An 18,058-nucleotide genomic window follows, 5' to 3' on the forward strand; every position below is an offset into this window, starting at 1 on the left:
TTTGTTCAATATTTCAGTTGCAATGACAGCAAGACGTTGCTTGCATGCCAGCATTAGCATCAATAATGTATGATCTCAAAGATATCTACACAATTATATAGCAAATGTAAATGGAATAGACTATCTCATCCTTCTTTGAATTTTCATTGACAATAAAATCTATCCAGTGCTCATGCCTGTCTCTGCTAGCTGCATGTTTACCCTTGGCTGCTCTGTTTCCAGTGCTACAGTGCGATGCTAGGTGCCTATTCTGTGTCCTGTGCCAGCATGGGGTGGCAAAAGTAGCATCCATTTTTAATGACTATACTGGATGCAGTGATATAAGACATTCAGTGCCTTTCTTTCATTGCATTGTCTTACATCTCTTGAGGTGTACCAGCGCGATGTCATTCAGAACATGCCCCAAAGAAAACGATACTGTAAACAAGATCCCTCCTCTAGTTACTGTATCCCTCTATCATGCAGGAATACCAGCATCATTCAGCAGTCCTCAGAGTGGCAGAGAGAGAGAGAGAGAGAGAGAGAGAGAGAGAGAGAGAGAGAGAGAGAGAGAGAGATGATAAACCAGAATCTCTTCTCCCTCTCCCTCCGCTGACATGCAAACAGGCATCAGCCACCGGGAGAAAAGGAAAGAGTGAGATAAGGGAGAGACTGAGAGGACTCACCTGCTTCAGAGGCCTATGGTCCATCAAGGGGCTTCACATGAACAGTAAAACAACACCAACTATTAGCACCAATGTAGTGAGGTGCGAGTGTGGCAGTGGGCTGTGAGTGAATGTGAGCACACGTGTGGAAATGTACACTGTAAAACCTGATGGGTTATTTCACTCCATTTTTTGGGGAGACCAATTGCCTTATGCCATTTAGGTTTAGTTATCATGTGAGTTCTGGGAGAATGCAGCAGTGACCAGTGAGGTGTCACTGATACTACCTCATGATGCAAGTGGCAGTCCTCATCTGAATCTCCCTAAATAACAATTTGTTTGTCGCTGTCATTCCAGCAGTACCCAAGGATCCTTCAAAGAGACTGAGTCATCATCTTAGGTCATTGATTAACATTCAAGTCTCACAACCAAACTGTAAGAGCTTCATCAAACTTAGTACGAATGAGCACGAGCCAAGCCGAATCAGGCCGGGAAAAAAAACACAATTCATGCCACATCTGGTAGTGAATAAAAAAAGTTTGGGTGGTCTTGAACCAGGAACCTTCTCCTTTGGAAACAAGCACACTAGCCACTTGCACTGTCCATAATCACTTAGTTAGCTAAAGCATTTAAATCATTTTAAGTACATTTAACTTGATCAATTTGTGTTCTATTAGCTTATGATTCATAAGCATTTTTCATTTTTGCGCAATATACCTGAAAAAATTTAAATATTAAACAGTGTATTTATCTGAATTAAATATCAGTAATTTTCTACACGAGGTTAATGTGATTTTGATGGTCTAAAACTTTAAAGTTCTTCAAATTAAATACTCTTCTCCACAGTAACCTATTGCAATTTTTTTTTATCAATTTCACAGCTTGAGGACAGTTTCATGACCTGAGATTGAATTGCCAACATTTCAGTTTGTGAACAAACTGTCATCAAATGTCATATCATTTTTTTACACTAATGCTATTATTTGACTTTGTCTTAGTCATTTTGCTTTTATTTAAGTGGGTAATTCCATTCTAGGATTTAATTCTATTTACTTGTATTACCTTTAAGACATCTCTTATTTATGATGGTCATTAAATATTATGTACTTTATTTTTTGATTTACTGAAGCAGAATGAGAGTGTTTTATCAGGGAATTAAACAACACAAAAAGGACAATGAGATGTTACAAGCATTTTTGTAAAAAAAAAAAAGCCATACTGACAACTGTGGCTCAGGTGGTGACAGAAACTGTTAATTAATTAATTGAAAGATGAGTCATTCAAATCCTATTTACTCCTGTAAACCACTGCGTCCCATGGGCAAGGGACTAAAATTACTCTGTCTCAGAAGGAGAGGGTGAGAATAGTAAAAATGCAACTGGAAAGCCCTTAGCCAAAACTAGAAAGTGTCACCGTTTTATACTTCCGAATGGTATCATGTTTGGTGTGCTTCAGTGTTTGAAGAGTTTCGTGCCTCACCTGTGGCGGCAACGGAGCAAAAACCTCAGAATTTTGCGAGCAGCCTGGTTCTGTTTCTTAGTGAGGAGGCTGCTGCAGGAGAGAGACAAAGCACTTAGAGAAAAGTATCGTGTGCGTGTGTGTGTGTGTGTGTGTGTGTGTGGTATCACAGAATTAATTTGTAATGGTATCACAAAATTTGGGGTGACACTGGGGTGTGGGTTATGGTAAGGGTGAAGGGTAGGAGTAGAGTTAAAAACAGTCACAAAGATGTGACAAATTTCTTGAAGGTATCATGAAAGAAAAGAGAAATGAGACCGGGATGGTATACATGTGTGCATGTATACCTGAGAGAGTGTCTGTAGTTGCGGTAGTATTGCTGGATGAGGACCGCTGCTCTACGACTCTGCTGGAACTTCCTCTGCTCATGGAAACTCCGGAAACGACTCTGGATCAGGATAGCTGCCAGGGTCATCCTCTTATAAAGTGCATACTGAGAGAAAGGACAACAGTGTAACCTTTCATCCACACTAGACTTGATATATTACCTCTGTAAAGCCAAGATGCATGTTACTATACGATGAACAGCCAATCTGCTCAGTGTACACCTGATCCCATCAAATCTCAGCTGCTAAGCAGGGTAGGTCCTGCTAAGAAATTGGCTGGGACACTGCTTAGGAAGTCCGGAGGCTGTTTCTACGGGTAGATCTGTAGTTGCTCCAGGAAGGGCATCCAGTGTAAAACTTGTGCCAAATCTTGATGTGGATCTATACTGTATCTGCTGTGGCAACCCTGAACAAAATGGAACAAGCCAAAAAACAATCAACAGTATAATTCTAAGATCTCCCAGGTTTCAAGACACATATTTTTTGAAAGATACATTCTGAAGACTAAATCTTCCTTTTTAAAAAGAAAGCATTTTTATTTTAAAATAATGCTAAGAAAAGCACATTGAGATAGAAAGAGTGAGGGAAAAAACAGCAGTGCAGTAAAAACAGTGCAAACTAGCCCACCACCTTTTTCCCATATGTGTGCGTATGAAGACTCTACTGCTAAAAAAAAAAAAAATCACCCTGGGGGTACCAATAAAATAACTAGGCTCTTCAGATCATTATGTCATGTCACTCAGTCAGTTCTCCACAAGTGGAACTTGTGGAGAACTGACTGCGTGTGTAATGTGTGCAAACTCATGTAATAGCATAAGATCAGTGATGTACACAAACAGGTAAAAACCCAAAAGGTCCTCAAACATTACGAAGTAGGGCTGGGCGATATGGACCAAAAATTATATCCTGGTATTTTTAGGCTGAATGGCAATATGTTAAATATATCTGTATTATATACGAAATAGGCTAAATATTGAGTTTTATATAATGGCTGAGTGGATCCTTGTCATTTGACTGGTGGCTTGCATGTCACATGACATGGATTATTCATACCATTTGCCATTGTGTTTCATTTGCCGTGCAATAGTTGCTTTTAGCATGCAGTTTTGATACTATATGAAGCATTAGCATTTAGGTAAACATGGTGGAGTTTGTTTTGCTGACGGACGATGATTTGAAGGAGCTAACTGACAATGCTAATTCTTCTAACACAAAAAACAAACAAATCCACTACGCTGTAAGCTGTTTGGAGACATGAAGAGCTGTTAGGATGAAGAGGAGGAAGTTAGGATGAAAAGCTGGACAAATTTCAGACATGATTTTTCGCTGGTTTGAGGGAAGCAGAGGGTAGTCTGTACACAAAGTCAGTGCACAGCATCACTGACTACATCGTCAGGATTGTTTATTTGTAAATTGACTGACAACAATTTTGGATTCCTATTTAAAGTTCATGTTGGACTGTTGACGTCAAAGCACCAGTGACGAACACCAAAATGTAAGTCCCTTTTCTGTTGTTTCTAAATTAATAAAATATCAAATGAAAAGGATCTATTTTTGACATTATGTAAAACAAACAATGAATGTTTTTTCATTCTTTCAATGGAACAAATATTTAAGATGGTACGTTCCATCTTTCACCTCATGAAATATTCATACCATTGAACTCATAGACATTCATTATTTGTATATTAACTCGCAGCTTATTAAAACCTTTTTGTTTGACTGCTGCAATAGAGACCATATCTTTAGTGGTGTGGAAGGCCACTGCTTTTCTTTGATCTGCGTGTGTGTGTGTGTATGTGTGTGTGAGAGAGAGAGAGAGCATGAGAGTGAGAGAAAACGGGATTTACAAGTGAAAGTGAATGCTTCAGGAAAACAGCAGCACTAAATGAAACTTGCAGCGAGATTTGTTTTGGGGCAGACTTTACCGGCTCCTAAGACGTAGACACTACAGGAGCATGTAGTACTGACTTTGTAAAAACAGTCTGTAATGCTGCTGGAGACAATGCAAAAGACTAGTACTTTTGATTATCATATAGTGGGTTGATTCATCAAGAATATTTGCAAGTGTAGATTTAACTGTCCAACTATAATGAACTCTTACCTGTTTATATCTCTTATAGCAGCGATGAATCACTGCTGCAATCTCTTTGCGTTGTTCCTGAATGGGACCCTGCATAGAGTGAAATTATTTTATTATGAAATTAGTTTAGTGCATATACACCCACATCCATATGTATTTGGACAGTGACTTTTTTCTTCTTCTTCTTTTTGCCTCTTTTTTCCACCACATTGGTGAAACAAAAAAGGTGTGGTTTTAGTGGCTCATAATGACGCAAACCACAAAGACACCCATGACAACTCTGAAGGAGTTATAGGCTTCTGTAGCTGTGACTGGAGAAACTGTGCAGAGTGTAGCTTTTGTCGGTTTAGGCACCAGTCACACCTTCATGGTGGAATGAACCAGAGAACGGTTTTCAAACAAGAAAACAGATTGAAAATACATGTGATTTTCCCATGTACTTCTGGCAAAATGTACATTAAATTTCATGTCTTCTTTTGAGGAAAAATTCTATTTTAAATAACTTTCTGTTTTCATATAATGTTTTTTATGGAGTGATACATTAGTTTAAAGTTATCTAAACTAAAGTATCACTCCATAAAAACAAATTAAAACTTTTTTAGGAAGTGATACGTTACTTTAAATAACTTTAAGATAATGTATTACTCCATAAAAGAAATTAAAACTTTTTTATGGGGTAATCTGTTAGTTTAAATATTGAAACGCACAAGTCAGACTCCAGAAAAAACTCTGAAGTGTTAAACTGTCTGCTTTTTGTGAACAAATAGGAAAAATCTGTGGGATTATTCCAACACCACTACAAACCAAAAGCACAATGCATAGCATTTTGAAGCACATTAAACAACCTGACCACTCACTTACGGTGTCATGTTTCATAATTTAAACATCAAAAGCACGTATGGACATAATTTTAGCAAGATCTAAGAAACTTCATCATGTTCACCACAGCAGTAACATAAAGCATTGCAATCTGCAGAATAAGGACACATTTATTTATCAGTCAATTTTACCCAGAATGCATTGCATCCAACTTGACGTGGTGGCCAGGCATAAAATGGGAGGGGTGACTGATATCATTGGTGCTTGCGCCCCCTGGTGACGTGAAGCTGAATAGCCATGGTGGCACAGACAAGTCTCCAAACACACACACACACACACACACACACACACACACACACACACACACACACACACACACACACACACACACACACACACACACACACACACACTGCGCTGCACGCATTTACAGATCTAACTCGCCAGGAGTGTAGCAAAAGTCATGTGTAAGAACACAGCCAATACACACCTACGGAATTTTTACACATTTGTGGATCTGGCTACATACACACAAACCGAAGTACACACACAGATTTTTTTTTTTTTTACACATTTGTGGATCTGGTTACACACACACACACACACACACACGCACGTTTTTTTTTTTACACATTTGTCGATCTGGTTACACACGCATGAATTGAAAAACACAGATATTTTTTTACACATTTGTGGATGTGGTTACATACACACAGATCGAAAAACACATTTGCAAATACTTTTGCCTAAAATAATGGCCCTATATGACTTTTAATTCTAGCATTCTGATTGGTCAAAAGTCCAGCAAGCGGAGAAAGGACTAGACACCGTGCTGTCTTGCTGTCTCTCTCTATTTCGCTGTGTCTCTCTCAGCGAGGTGATGCAGTGGAGCTGTTCTCTATACAAATGCAGCATGTTTGTCTGTAAACCAACTCCACAGTAGACTGGTGTATTTGCCAACAGACAAAAAAAATTTTAAATACGTAACTAATCCTTTTGCTCTGTCTGTCATTAGTGTAACCGGGGCTTTAAATTAAGTTTATCCACTAACTTATGGGGTCTGAAATGGAGGGACTACGTATATAAATGGCTGTAATTTGTCAATTTTAACCCCCTTGAATCAAAACTGAAAGTTTCCATGACAAGCTCATTTTGATAGTTTAATTTCATTTCATCTGCATTGTGGTGGTGTACAGAGGCAAAATTACAAAAGTTGTATAACTGTTCAAATACATAAACACCTAAATGTAAGCATGCCATTTTAACTTGTATTAGCTAGATTGGATATTCATTACTGATGTCTGCAATGTCATTTTGCCAAGCCAAAGCTCGAATGGAAGATATCTGCAATTCAGTTTTATTTAACATTTATTATCTTTTGTTCATCAAAGCACAAAACACAAACACATCACTTACAAAGTGGAAACATAATGAAGGTACAATTAAGTAAGTGAATGTGCCACAACCTGAACCTTCACAAATATCCAACACCAATACACCAACCATAGCCTCTCCAAAATAATAGCAATTAAAATAAATAAATAAATCATTAAAAAAAATGCATGCTCCCATGAGAATTATTTCAATCAGGTCCAATATTTTTCAAGGATTTAAGATTGGAAATACATGGTTGCCACACTTTTAGAAACCCCAAGTCCTCCCTCAAAGACTAAACTAGATTTTTTTGAAGTTTTAAAAAAAACATAAGACATTTCAACCAGAAAGAAATAGATGGGGGATGTGGAACTTTCCAGGATAATAATATTCTGTGACATGCTAGCAAAGAGGTAAAGGCAATGGGGGATTTTCAAGTTGTGATGGAACAACGCCTACACACGTGCGTGATGACGTCACAACTCTGTCCATTTAGTGAGACACGGTTTCCTTCAACAACAAAAACTGTCAAGAAAGTTTCTCATCACTGTTTGGAATTGTGTGGTGGTAGGAATAGCCTTTCAAATGCTTGAATAATGATGTCAATCGCACAAAGAAATCCAATAACAGTGAAAACATATTCATTGCAACCAGAATGTTGGTATTTTGGTTGCTGAACTTTCCTAGTAACAAATGTAAAACCCCAGTCACACGGCACTAACGAAGTACACCGAAGCCAAAAAGAAACAAGAAATCTGAACTTAAGTTGACTTCCAGAGACATCATTTAACCAGCGTCCAGCTTCGATTGGTTAGCTACTCCGTGAGACGTCATAACAACCGATCGGTTAGCTGCTCCATGAGGGGTCATAACATCCGATCAGTTAGCCGCTCCATGAGGGGTCATAACATCCTTTCAGTTAGCTGCTCTGTGAGGCGTCACTACAGGCTGTTGTTTCAAATGACACCAAACACACGAGCGAGAGGCTCACTAACCGGAAGTCTCAGTATCAAGACTCAACTTGGCGCAACTTGAAATTCCCCCATTACATCTGCCTGCGAGTTAGTAAGGGACACAGTGGGGACTCCAGGAACTTCAAAAACAGTAAGGAAGACATATCTGAAAAATTAAGAAAGGTATTATCCTTAAAAAGATCATGGAAACCTTTAATGCCCTTCTTACCCCATAGATGAAATGCAGTGCCTAAGAAGGAGGGAGGAAAGAGGTGCTTCTTATATAATGGGCCAAGAGCAGAAGCAGGGATACATTTGAAGTGAAGTCGAAATTGATATTATATTTTAAGAGAGGTAAGTACAACATGATTATCTGTGTACTGAGAAAGGGACACAGGGAGTGACGAAAATAATAAGGCAGGGAGAGAGGTAGACAAACACAACTAAGCTTCTAATTGACCCCAATTTATATGAGGATCTTTAAGCCAGTCAATGTATTTTGAATGTTAGCAGCAGTAATAAAACATCAAATTAGGTAAAGACAGACCTCCACTGAGCTGACATTTTTGTAAAAATGATTTACGTACTCTTGAAATTTTACCTCCCCTTATAAATGAGGAAATTATTTGATCAATGGATTTAAAAAAGGTTTTGGGAAAAAACAAAGGAATACACTAAAACGGGTATAAAAACTTGGGTAAAACATTCATTTTCGCTATATTAATACTACCAAAGAGAGATACTGGTAAATTATCCCATTTTTGAAAAGCTGACCTTATGTTGGACAATAAAGCAGAAACATTTGTGGCCTACAGAGCCTCAGGTGAACCAATTACATTCACTCCCAAATATGTAAAACCAAAATGAGTCAGAATGAAAGGAAGTTGAGTTTGTCTCAGTCGCTATGCAGCTACGTTTATAGGTAAGCATTCACTTTTTGTATGTTAAGCCTATATAAAGAAAAAGAGCCAAAATTTTGTAGTACTGCCATAATAGATGTTAAATAGTTGGATTTGTGACATATAAAAGTAAATCATCTGCATACAGAGCAACAATATGTTCTGTATTCCCATGAGTCACGCCCTGGAATAAGGAAGGGTTGTCAAACTTATTGATAGTGACTTTATTGCTAAAGGAAAAAGTAAAAGAGAGAGTGGACAACTTCGAAGTGTACCATGTGACACAGTAAAATACTCAGATTTTAGATTATTAGTACAGACAGAAGCTGGGGGGGAAGTATGCAAGAGATGAATCCAAGAACTAAATCTATCGCCAAATCCAAATTTCTTCAGGATTGCAAAAAGGATCTCCCATTCCACTCTATCAAATGCTTTTTGGCATCCAATGAAATTAGGACTTCAGGAAGATTGCTATGATGTTTTAAGTAAAGTATATATTGAAAAGGGTGCGTATATTAAAAAAGGAATGCCATCCTTTGATAAAACCAGTCTTTTTATTTTATATAAGAGAAGGGAGGATTCCGTCTATATGGGGCACGAACAGTTTGGCCAGAATTTTCACATCCACATTAAGCAGGCTAATAGGTCTATAAAAAGCACAGGAAGTTGGATCTTTTCCTTCCTTGTGCTGTAATGAAATGGTGGCTCATATTAGCGTTGTGTTTCAGTGATTCCTCAAAAACTAGCAAAAGTAATGGGGCTAATTTCATATGAAACTTCTTATGTAAATTAGAAGGGATCCATCAGGGCCAGGGGATTTGCCTGGCTGTAACAATTTAATCGAGGATAAAACCTCTTTCAAATTAAGGGGAGCATCAACTTCTACTGCGTTTATAGTATCAACTGCAGGGATTTCTCGGTCATCAAGGGATTGCTTCATATTTTCAGAGTTGGGAGGAAACTGATGTGTAAAGAGTGGCATAAAACAATTTAAAAACAATTAATTTCAGTTGGGTCAGATGTCAAAGTACTTGATGTTTTTTTATTTGTACAATTTGGGAGGTGGCAGTGTGATGCCTGAGTTGATGGGCCAATAAGCAAGTAGCTTTATCACTATATTCATAATATTTACCACAAGACTGCAGCAGCAACTGCTCAGCTTCCCTCGTCGAGATCAAGTCAAACTGAAGTTGCAAATTAAGACATTGCTTATAAACCTCCGGGGAAGGTTTCTGAGCATACTGACGGTCAAGCTTTAAAATTTCTGGAGTAAAGTCTTTTTGTCTAGCTCTACTGGACCTGGACAGGTGAGATGAATAAGAAATAATTTGGCCTCTAAGATAAGCCTTTAGAGTTTCCTATAATAAAGTATTCGAGATAGTATCAGATTTATTAGTAATTAAAAAGTTATCCAAAGAAGATGAAATATACTCACAGAAGGTATTGTCAGTGAGTACCAAGGGGTTTAATCTCCAAGGAGGTCAAGATGTATGGTAAGGGGACAAGGCAATATCAAAGTCAAAGGTGCATGACCTGAGATACAGTAACAACTGGAAGACATTCGACATTACAATTTTTGAAATTAAAGAGCCATTAATTAAAAAAGAATATTCTTTGGTTTGTGGATTATGAAATCTCCAAGGATCAATGTATCTGTTTTGGGTCATAAAATCTGAAAAGGATTTGGACATAGCAGAGGGGTTTGTATCGTGTCTGTTCATGTATCACGCCCTGTAATACGTATATATACCTTATCACATGTATGTATATGGATACATCGGGGCAATCCGCGAAGTAGTCAGTGTTATTTTTTTTACAATTATAGATGTTTTAAGGCTGTAAAACCCCTCACTACACACTTTATACACTTTTCTCAAACAGGCATTAACATTTTCTCACTTTTCTCTCCTGTGTAAACACTCTGAAAGTTCAAACAGTAGAAAAATAAGTCCAGTATTATAGAATGAAACCAAAGATCAAAACCTGTTTTCAGGCCCAAACATTTGTTTGAGAAATAAAAATAGAACGTTTTCCTATAAATAATTATGATGGCTTTTAGAACTAACAAATTTAATTTTAACGATCAACCTACGAGGTTGGACACATAAGAAATTATTAATAGTGACTGACCAGTATTTCACAGTTCCTCTGACTGCGCCTCTTCGTCCTGGCGCCGCTCCGCTGTAGCGTGTTTTTCCAACGAGTGACACCTCGGTGTATGCGGTTTTTTCCGAGTGAAGAACACAGTTATGGGTAGTTGTTGGCACTCTTTTTTCTTCTGGGCGAGAAGATTATAAACAGGCACACGCAGAACACAATGCGCATGCTCTTTCTTCACTCACTGCCTCCAGTGTTACTGTTGCGGGACGGATGCGGGACCCGCAAAGAATCCAAGTCATTAAAAAGATACAAACCTCTCTCAGTGGCCATGGAGCTCTGTGGCTGTAGTTACCGAGACCATGCAGCGCTGCGGATTTTTCCGCAAGAATTCTATCCTTGTGGGCTGCTGGAGCGCTCTGCATCAAAACAGCGAGCATAGTCTCTGGACCTGTTGCCAGATTTTGGCCGCAACTCCACACAGCAGACAGTGGGGTGGTGTGAGTGGCCCGCTGCGGCACTTACCGAGCCAGCAGACTCGGTAAGCGCATCGGAGGCAGCGAGCGCAATCGCGGTGCCGCGACCGGCCTGCCTGATAAAGACGCAGAACACAATGCACTGTTAAAAAAAAAAGAAAAAAAAAAGAAGCATGCAAAATTGCACTAAAAAAATCCGCGAAACTGCGAGGCCGCGAAAGGTGAACCGCGTTATAGCGAGGGACCACTAAAGGTCTTTAACCACTGATATCAGGTCACAGTGGGCTGGAGCCTATCAATCAATCAATTCAATCAATCAATTTTTTTATATAGCGCCAAATCACAACAAACAGTTGCCCCAAGGCGCTTTATATTGTAAGGCAAGGCCATACAATAATTATGTAAAACCCCAACGGTCAAAACGACCCCCTGTGAGCAAGCACTTGGCTACAGTGGGAAGGAAAAACTCCCTTTTAACAGGAAGAAACCTCCAGCAGAACCAGGCTCAGGGAGGGGCAGTCTTCTGCTGGGACTGGTTGGGGCTGAGGGAGAGAACCAGGAAAAAGACATGCTGTGGAGGGGAGCAGAGATCGATCACTAATGATTAAATGCAGATTGGTGCATACAGAGCAAAAAGAGAAAGAAACAGTGCATCATGGGAACCCCCCAGCAGTCTACGTCTATAGCAGCATAACTAAGGGATGGTTCAGGGTCACCTGATCCAGCCCTAACTATAAGCTTTAGCAAAAAGGAAAGTTTTAAGCCTAATCTTAAAAGTAGAGAGGGTGTCTATCTCCCTGATCTGAATTGGGAGCTGGTTCCACAGGAGAGGAGCCTGAAAGCTGACGGCTCTGCCTCCCATTCTACTCTTACAAACCCTAGGAACTACAAGTAAGCCTGCAGTCTGAGAGCGAAGCGCTCTATTGGGGTGATATGGTACTACGAGGTCCCTAAGATAAGATGGGACCTGATTATTCAAAACCTTATAAGTAAGAAGAAGAATTTTAAATTCTATTCTAGAATTAACAGGAAGCCAATGAACAGAGGCCAATATGGGTGAGATATGCTCTCTCTTTCTAGTCCCCGTCAGTACTCTAGCTGCAGCATTTTGAATTAACTGAAGGCTTTTTAGGGAACTTTTAGGACAACCTGATAATAATGAATTACAATAGTCCAGCCTAGAGGAAATAAATGCATGAATTAGTTTTTCAGCATCACTCTGAGACAAGACCTTTCTGATTTTAGAGATATTGCGTAAATGCAAAAAAGCAGTCCTACATATTTGTTTAATATGCGCTTTGAATGACATATCCTGATCAAAAATGACTCCAAGATTTCTCACAGTATTACTAGAGGTCAGGGTAATGCCATCCAGAGTAAGGATCTGGTTAGACACCATGTTTCTAAGATTTGTGGGGCCAAGTACAATAACTTCAGTTTTATCTGAGTTTAAAAGCAGGAAATTAGAGGTCATCCATGTCTTTATGTCTGTAAGACAATCCTGCAGTTTAGCTAATTGGTGTGTGTCCTCTGGCTTCATGGATAGATAAAGCTGGGTATAATCTGCGTAACAATGAAAATTTAAGCAATACCGTCTAATAATACTGCCTAAGGGAAGCATGTATAAAGTGAATAAAATTGGTCCTAGCACAGAACCTTGTGGAACTCCATAATTAACTTTAGTCTGTGAAGAAGATTCCCCATTTACATGAACAAATTGTAATCTATTAGACAAATATGATTCAAACCACCGCAGCGCAGTGCCTTTAATACCTATGGCATGCTCTAATCTCTGTAATAAAATTTTATGGTCAACAGTATCAAAAGCAGCACTGAGGTCTAACAGAACAAGCACAGAGATGAGTCCACTGTCCGAGGCCATAAGAAGATCATTTGTAACCTTCACTAATGCTGTTTCTGTACTATGATGAATTCTAAAACCTGACTGAAACTCTTCAAATAGACCATTCCTCTGCAGATGATCAGTTAGCTGTTTTACAACTACCCTTTCAAGAATTTTTGAGAGAAAAAGAAGGTTGGAGATTGGCCTATAATTAGCTAAGATAGCTGGGTCAAGTGATGGCTTTTTAAGTAATGGTTTAATTACTGCCACCTTAAAAGCCTGTGGTACATACCCAACTAACAAAGATAGATTGATCATATTTAAGATCGAAGCATTAAATAATGGTAGGGCTTCCTTGAGCAGCTTGGTAGGAATGGGGTCTAATAAACATGTTGATGGTTTGGATGAAGTAACTAATGAAAATAACTCAGACAGAACAATCAGAGAGAAAGAGTCTCTGCTATCCCAGCAGTCATAGGGTGTGAGGCAGGGTACACCTTGGACAGGATGCCAGTCTATCGCAGGGCTACATATAGACAAACAAGCACATTCACACCCACATTCACACCTATGGACAATTTAAAGTTTCCAATTCACCTAACCTGCATGTCTTTGGATGTGGGAGGAAGCAGGAGCACCTGGAGACAACCAACGCAAACACAGGGAGACCATGTAAACAATGAAATATAATAATAATAATAATAATAATAATAATAATAATAATAATAATAATAGTAATAATATGGGGCTGGTGTGTGTGGCCTGCTCCCTGCACTGCACCTCTCCTTTCCTCTGGCTGCTTGGGGTTGGGCCTCACATGTCACACCCTTTTAATGCACTTCACCAGCTCAGTACATGCATGCACATCGTATTGGGTTTTAAGTAGCACATTATAGGGTTCAAATAGAGAGAGAAAACAACAACAGCAACAACAAAAAACAATAATAACCTCTCCAGGAACCATCATCTTATCGTGATGGAGAGGTTTGTGTGCTGCAACGAACCTGAGAGCTGTGTTGTCTGGAGTCTTTGTGCATCTGGTAGGGTTTCCTCTGTCAAATTGGTCTCAGGCGAGAGGCTTGACTAAGAATGGCAAGACACCAAGACAAAACGAGGCAGAGGAAATGTGACCTGGCCAGGAGGAAGCCCGGGGCCCCCATCTGGAGCCAGGCCTGGATGTAGGGCCGATCAGTGAGCACCTGGTGGCTGGGCTTGCCACTGAGCCCAGTCGGGCACACCCCAAAAAGGCAATCTGGACCTTCCATCTCCACCCTGTGGGCTCACCACCCGCAGGGGGAACCACTGGTGTCTGGTGCGCTGTCCCATGGGTGGCAGTGAAAGTCGAGGGTCTCTGCGGACCAGACCAGGGCAGCAGGGGCTAGCTCTGGGGGTGTGGAGTGTCACCTCGCTGTGGTGGAAGAAGTCGGAGCTTGTGCGTGAGGTGGAGCAACACCAGTTAGATCTGGTGGTCCTCGCCTTCCGCGCTCTGGAACCACTCTCCATGACTGGGGTTGGACCTTATTCTTCTCTGGAGCTGCCAAGGGTCTGAGGTGCCGGGCGGGTGTGGGAATACTCACGAGTCCCTGGCTGAGTGCCGCTACATTGGAGTTTACCTCAGTAGATGAAAGCGTCACATCCCTACGCCTTCGGGTGGCAGGAGGGGAGGACTCTGACTGCTGTTTGTGTGAACAGCAGTTTGGAGTATTCGGCCTTCTTGGAGTCCCTGAAAGGAGTCCTGTATGGGGCTCCGATGGGGGACTCCATTGTTCTGCTGGGGGACTTCCAACGCACACGTGGGCAATGACAGAGACACCTGGAGAGGCATGACTAGGAGGAACGGCCTCCCTGATCTAAACCCGAATGGGCATTTGTTATTGGACTTCCGTGCTAGTCACGGATTGTCCATAACAAACACGTGCGAACATAAGGATGCTCTGGTACATGGCACCAGAGCACCCTAGGCCGAAGATTGATGATCGATTTTGTGATCGTATCATCTGATCTGAGGACGCATGTTCTGGACACTCGGGTGAAGAGAGGGGCAGAGCTGTAAACTGATCATCATCTGGTGGTGATTTGGATCAGAGGATGGGGGAGGACTGTGGATAGACCTGGTAAGCCCAAACGGAGAGTGCGGGTGAACTGTGAACGTCTGGAGGAGCCCACTGTCTGACAGATCTTCAACTCACACCTCCAGCAGACCTTTTCTAGCATCTCTGTGGAGGTTGGGGCATTGAACCAGAATGGGCAATGTTCAAAGCTTCCATTGCTGAAGCTGCAGCGGGGAGCTTTGGCCTAAAGGTCTTAGGTGCCTCAAGGGGCGGCAACCCTCGAAACACTGTGGTGGACACCGGTGGTCAGGGAACCTGTCTGACTGAAGAAGGAGTCCTTCTGGGATATGTTATCTCGGAGGACTTTGGAGGCAGTTGCAAGGTACCGACAGGCCCAAAGGGTAGCAGGCTCTGATGTGGGGGAGGCAAAGCAGCAGATGTGGGAGGAGTTCGGAGCAACTATGGAAAAGTACTTTCAGTTGGTACCAAGGTGCTTCTGGCGGACCGTGAGGCACCTCAGGAGGGGAAAACAGGGAACCATTCAAGCTGTCTACAGTAAGGATGGGACTGTTGACTTCTGAGGATGTAATCCAGTGCTGGAAGGAACACTTTGAGGAAATCCTGCATCAGACCGGAGCACCCTCTATAGTAGGGGCAGAACTGGAAGCTGATGGAGGATTTTTTATCAATTTCCATGGTGGAACTCACTGAGGTAGTCAAACAACTCCGTATAGTAGTGACAAGGCCTCAGGGGTTGATGAGATCCGTCCAGAAATGCTGAAGGCTCTGGGTGTGGAGGGATTGCCTCTGATTGAAGAGGAACAATGCGGGTTCCTTTCTGGTCGTGGAACAACCGACGAGCTCTTCACTCTCACAAGGATCCTGGAGGGTGCCTGGGAGTATGCCCATCCAGTCTACATGTGTTTTGTGGACTTGGATAAGGCATATGATCGGGTACCCCGGGAGATACTGTGGGAAGTGCTGTGGGAGTATGAAGTGAGGGGGAATCCCTTCTCAGGGCCATCCAATCTTTGTACTCACAAAGTGAGAGCTGTGTTTGGGGGCTCGGCAGTAAGTCAAACTCGTTTGCGGTGGGGGTTGTCCTCTACCAGGGCTGCACCTTGTCACCAATCCTGTCTGTGATATTCACAAACAGGATATTGAGGCGTAGTCGGGGGAGGAGGGTTTCCAGTTTGGTGGGCTCAGGATCTCATCACTGCTTTTAGCAGATGATGTGGTCCTGTTGGCTTCATTAGCCAGTGACCTCCAACACTCAATAGAGCAGTTTGCTGCTGAGTGTGAAGCAGCTGGGATGAGGATTAGCACCTCTAACTCTGCGGCCATGATTCTCAACAAGAAACCAATGGATTGCCTACTACAGGTAGGGAATACGGTCTAGCCCCAAGTGAAAGAGTTTGAGTACCTCAGGGTCTTGTTCACGAGTGAGGTGACAATGGAGAGTGAGATTAGCTGGAGAATCAGTGCAGCAGGGGTAGTGTTGCATTCGCTCTACCATACTGTTGTGACGAAATGGGAGTTGAGCCAAAAGGTGAAGCTCTCGATCTACTGGTCAATCTTCATTCCTACTCTCTCTCACCTCTGGTCATGAGGGTTGGGTCATGACCGGAAGAACTAGATTGTGGGTACAAGTGGCCAAAATAAGCTCTCTTAGGATGGTGGCTGGTGTCTCCCTTTAAGATAGGGTGAGCAGTTCGGTTATCCGTGGAGAGCTCGGAGTACGAGCCGCTGCTCCTTCGCGTTGAAAGGAGCCAGCTGAGGTGGTTCGGGCATCTGGTAAGGATGCCTCCTAGATGCCTCCCTAGGGGGGGTGTTCCAGGCACGTCCATCTGGGAGGAGACCCCGGGGAAGACTCAGGACTAGGTGGAGAGAGTATATCTCCACACTGGCCTGGGAATGCCCAGGGATAACCCAGTCAGAGATGGTCAATGTGGCATGGGAAAGGGAAGTCTGGGGTCCCCTGCTAGAACTGTTGCCCTCCTGACCCGATACCGGATAAGCGGTTAAGATGAGTGATGAGTGAGTAATAATTATAGTGTGTATATGATAACAACAACCTAAACAATTTATAAGTACATTAAGACAGCAAATTAACATAAAAAATTATATAAATAATAGGAAATAAAGTTGAGTTCCTCTTCTAAAAATTGTTGAGGTCTAAGGTTCTAAAAACCTTCTGGACTCACAAGTCATTCCAACTCATTATACAAGCTTTGCTTAATTTATCACTATCCTTGAATAATAATAATAATAATAATAATAATAATAATAATAATAATAATAATAATACAGCCTAAACAGCCAGTGTGAACAAAATGTACAACAAGTTATTTTAACCTTCTGAACAAACCTACAGTAACTGTAGTCGCACTGAGTTCCTACCAGAGGGCGGTATTGTCCAAGCAGGTGAACAGACACAAACAGGCATAACTCTCCGCACCACCCCTCCTTCAATGATCACAAGAACATTTTTGGCAGAGGCAGAGTTATTGTGCTCGATCAACAAAGTTAACACTGAACGATATTACACTGTGTGCACAATTATTAGGCAGGTGATTATTTTGACCATATCATCATTTTATCCAGGATTTTCAACTCCAAGCTGTATAAACCTGAATGGTTACTGGATTTAATGCATATCAGGTGATGTGTATTTGTGTAACAAGGGAGGGTGTAGCCTCAGGAGATCAACACCCTATATCAAGGTGTGTATAATTATTAGGCAGTTTCTTCTCCTCAGGAGAAATGGGCCAAAAAAGAGATTTAACTGATGATGAAAAAGCAAAAATTGTAAAAAGTCTTTCAGAGGGATGCAGCACTCTTGAAATATCAAAGATATTGGGGCATGATCACAGAACGATCAAACGTTTCATTTCAAATAGTCAACAGGGTTGCAAGAAACGTGTCGAGAAGAAAAGACGCAAATTAACCACCAGACACTTGAGAAGAATCAAACG

The 18,058-nt window shown here is 41.3% G+C and overlaps 1 protein-coding gene across 1 annotated transcript in view; it reads right to left on the reverse strand.

The window, feature by feature from the left end:
- The window catches only part of LOC117507190 (calmodulin-binding transcription activator 1-like), a gene marked incomplete at its 5' end in the record, with an annotated part of 313,536 nt that overhangs the window by 11,150 nt on the left and 284,328 nt on the right, over nt 1-18,058 (reverse strand). The window contains 3 exons of the mRNA XM_034167003.1: nt 2,124-2,195; nt 2,450-2,595; nt 4,593-4,661. Of these exons, the coding sequence (XP_034022894.1) occupies nt 2,124-2,195; nt 2,450-2,595; nt 4,593-4,661 (287 nt within the window). The remainder of the gene's footprint in view (nt 1-2,123; nt 2,196-2,449; nt 2,596-4,592; nt 4,662-18,058) is intronic.

This window comes from Thalassophryne amazonica, chromosome 3, assembly GCF_902500255.1.
Source record: "Thalassophryne amazonica chromosome 3, fThaAma1.1, whole genome shotgun sequence".
NCBI classification, from domain to species: Eukaryota; Metazoa; Chordata; class Actinopteri; order Batrachoidiformes; family Batrachoididae; genus Thalassophryne; species Thalassophryne amazonica.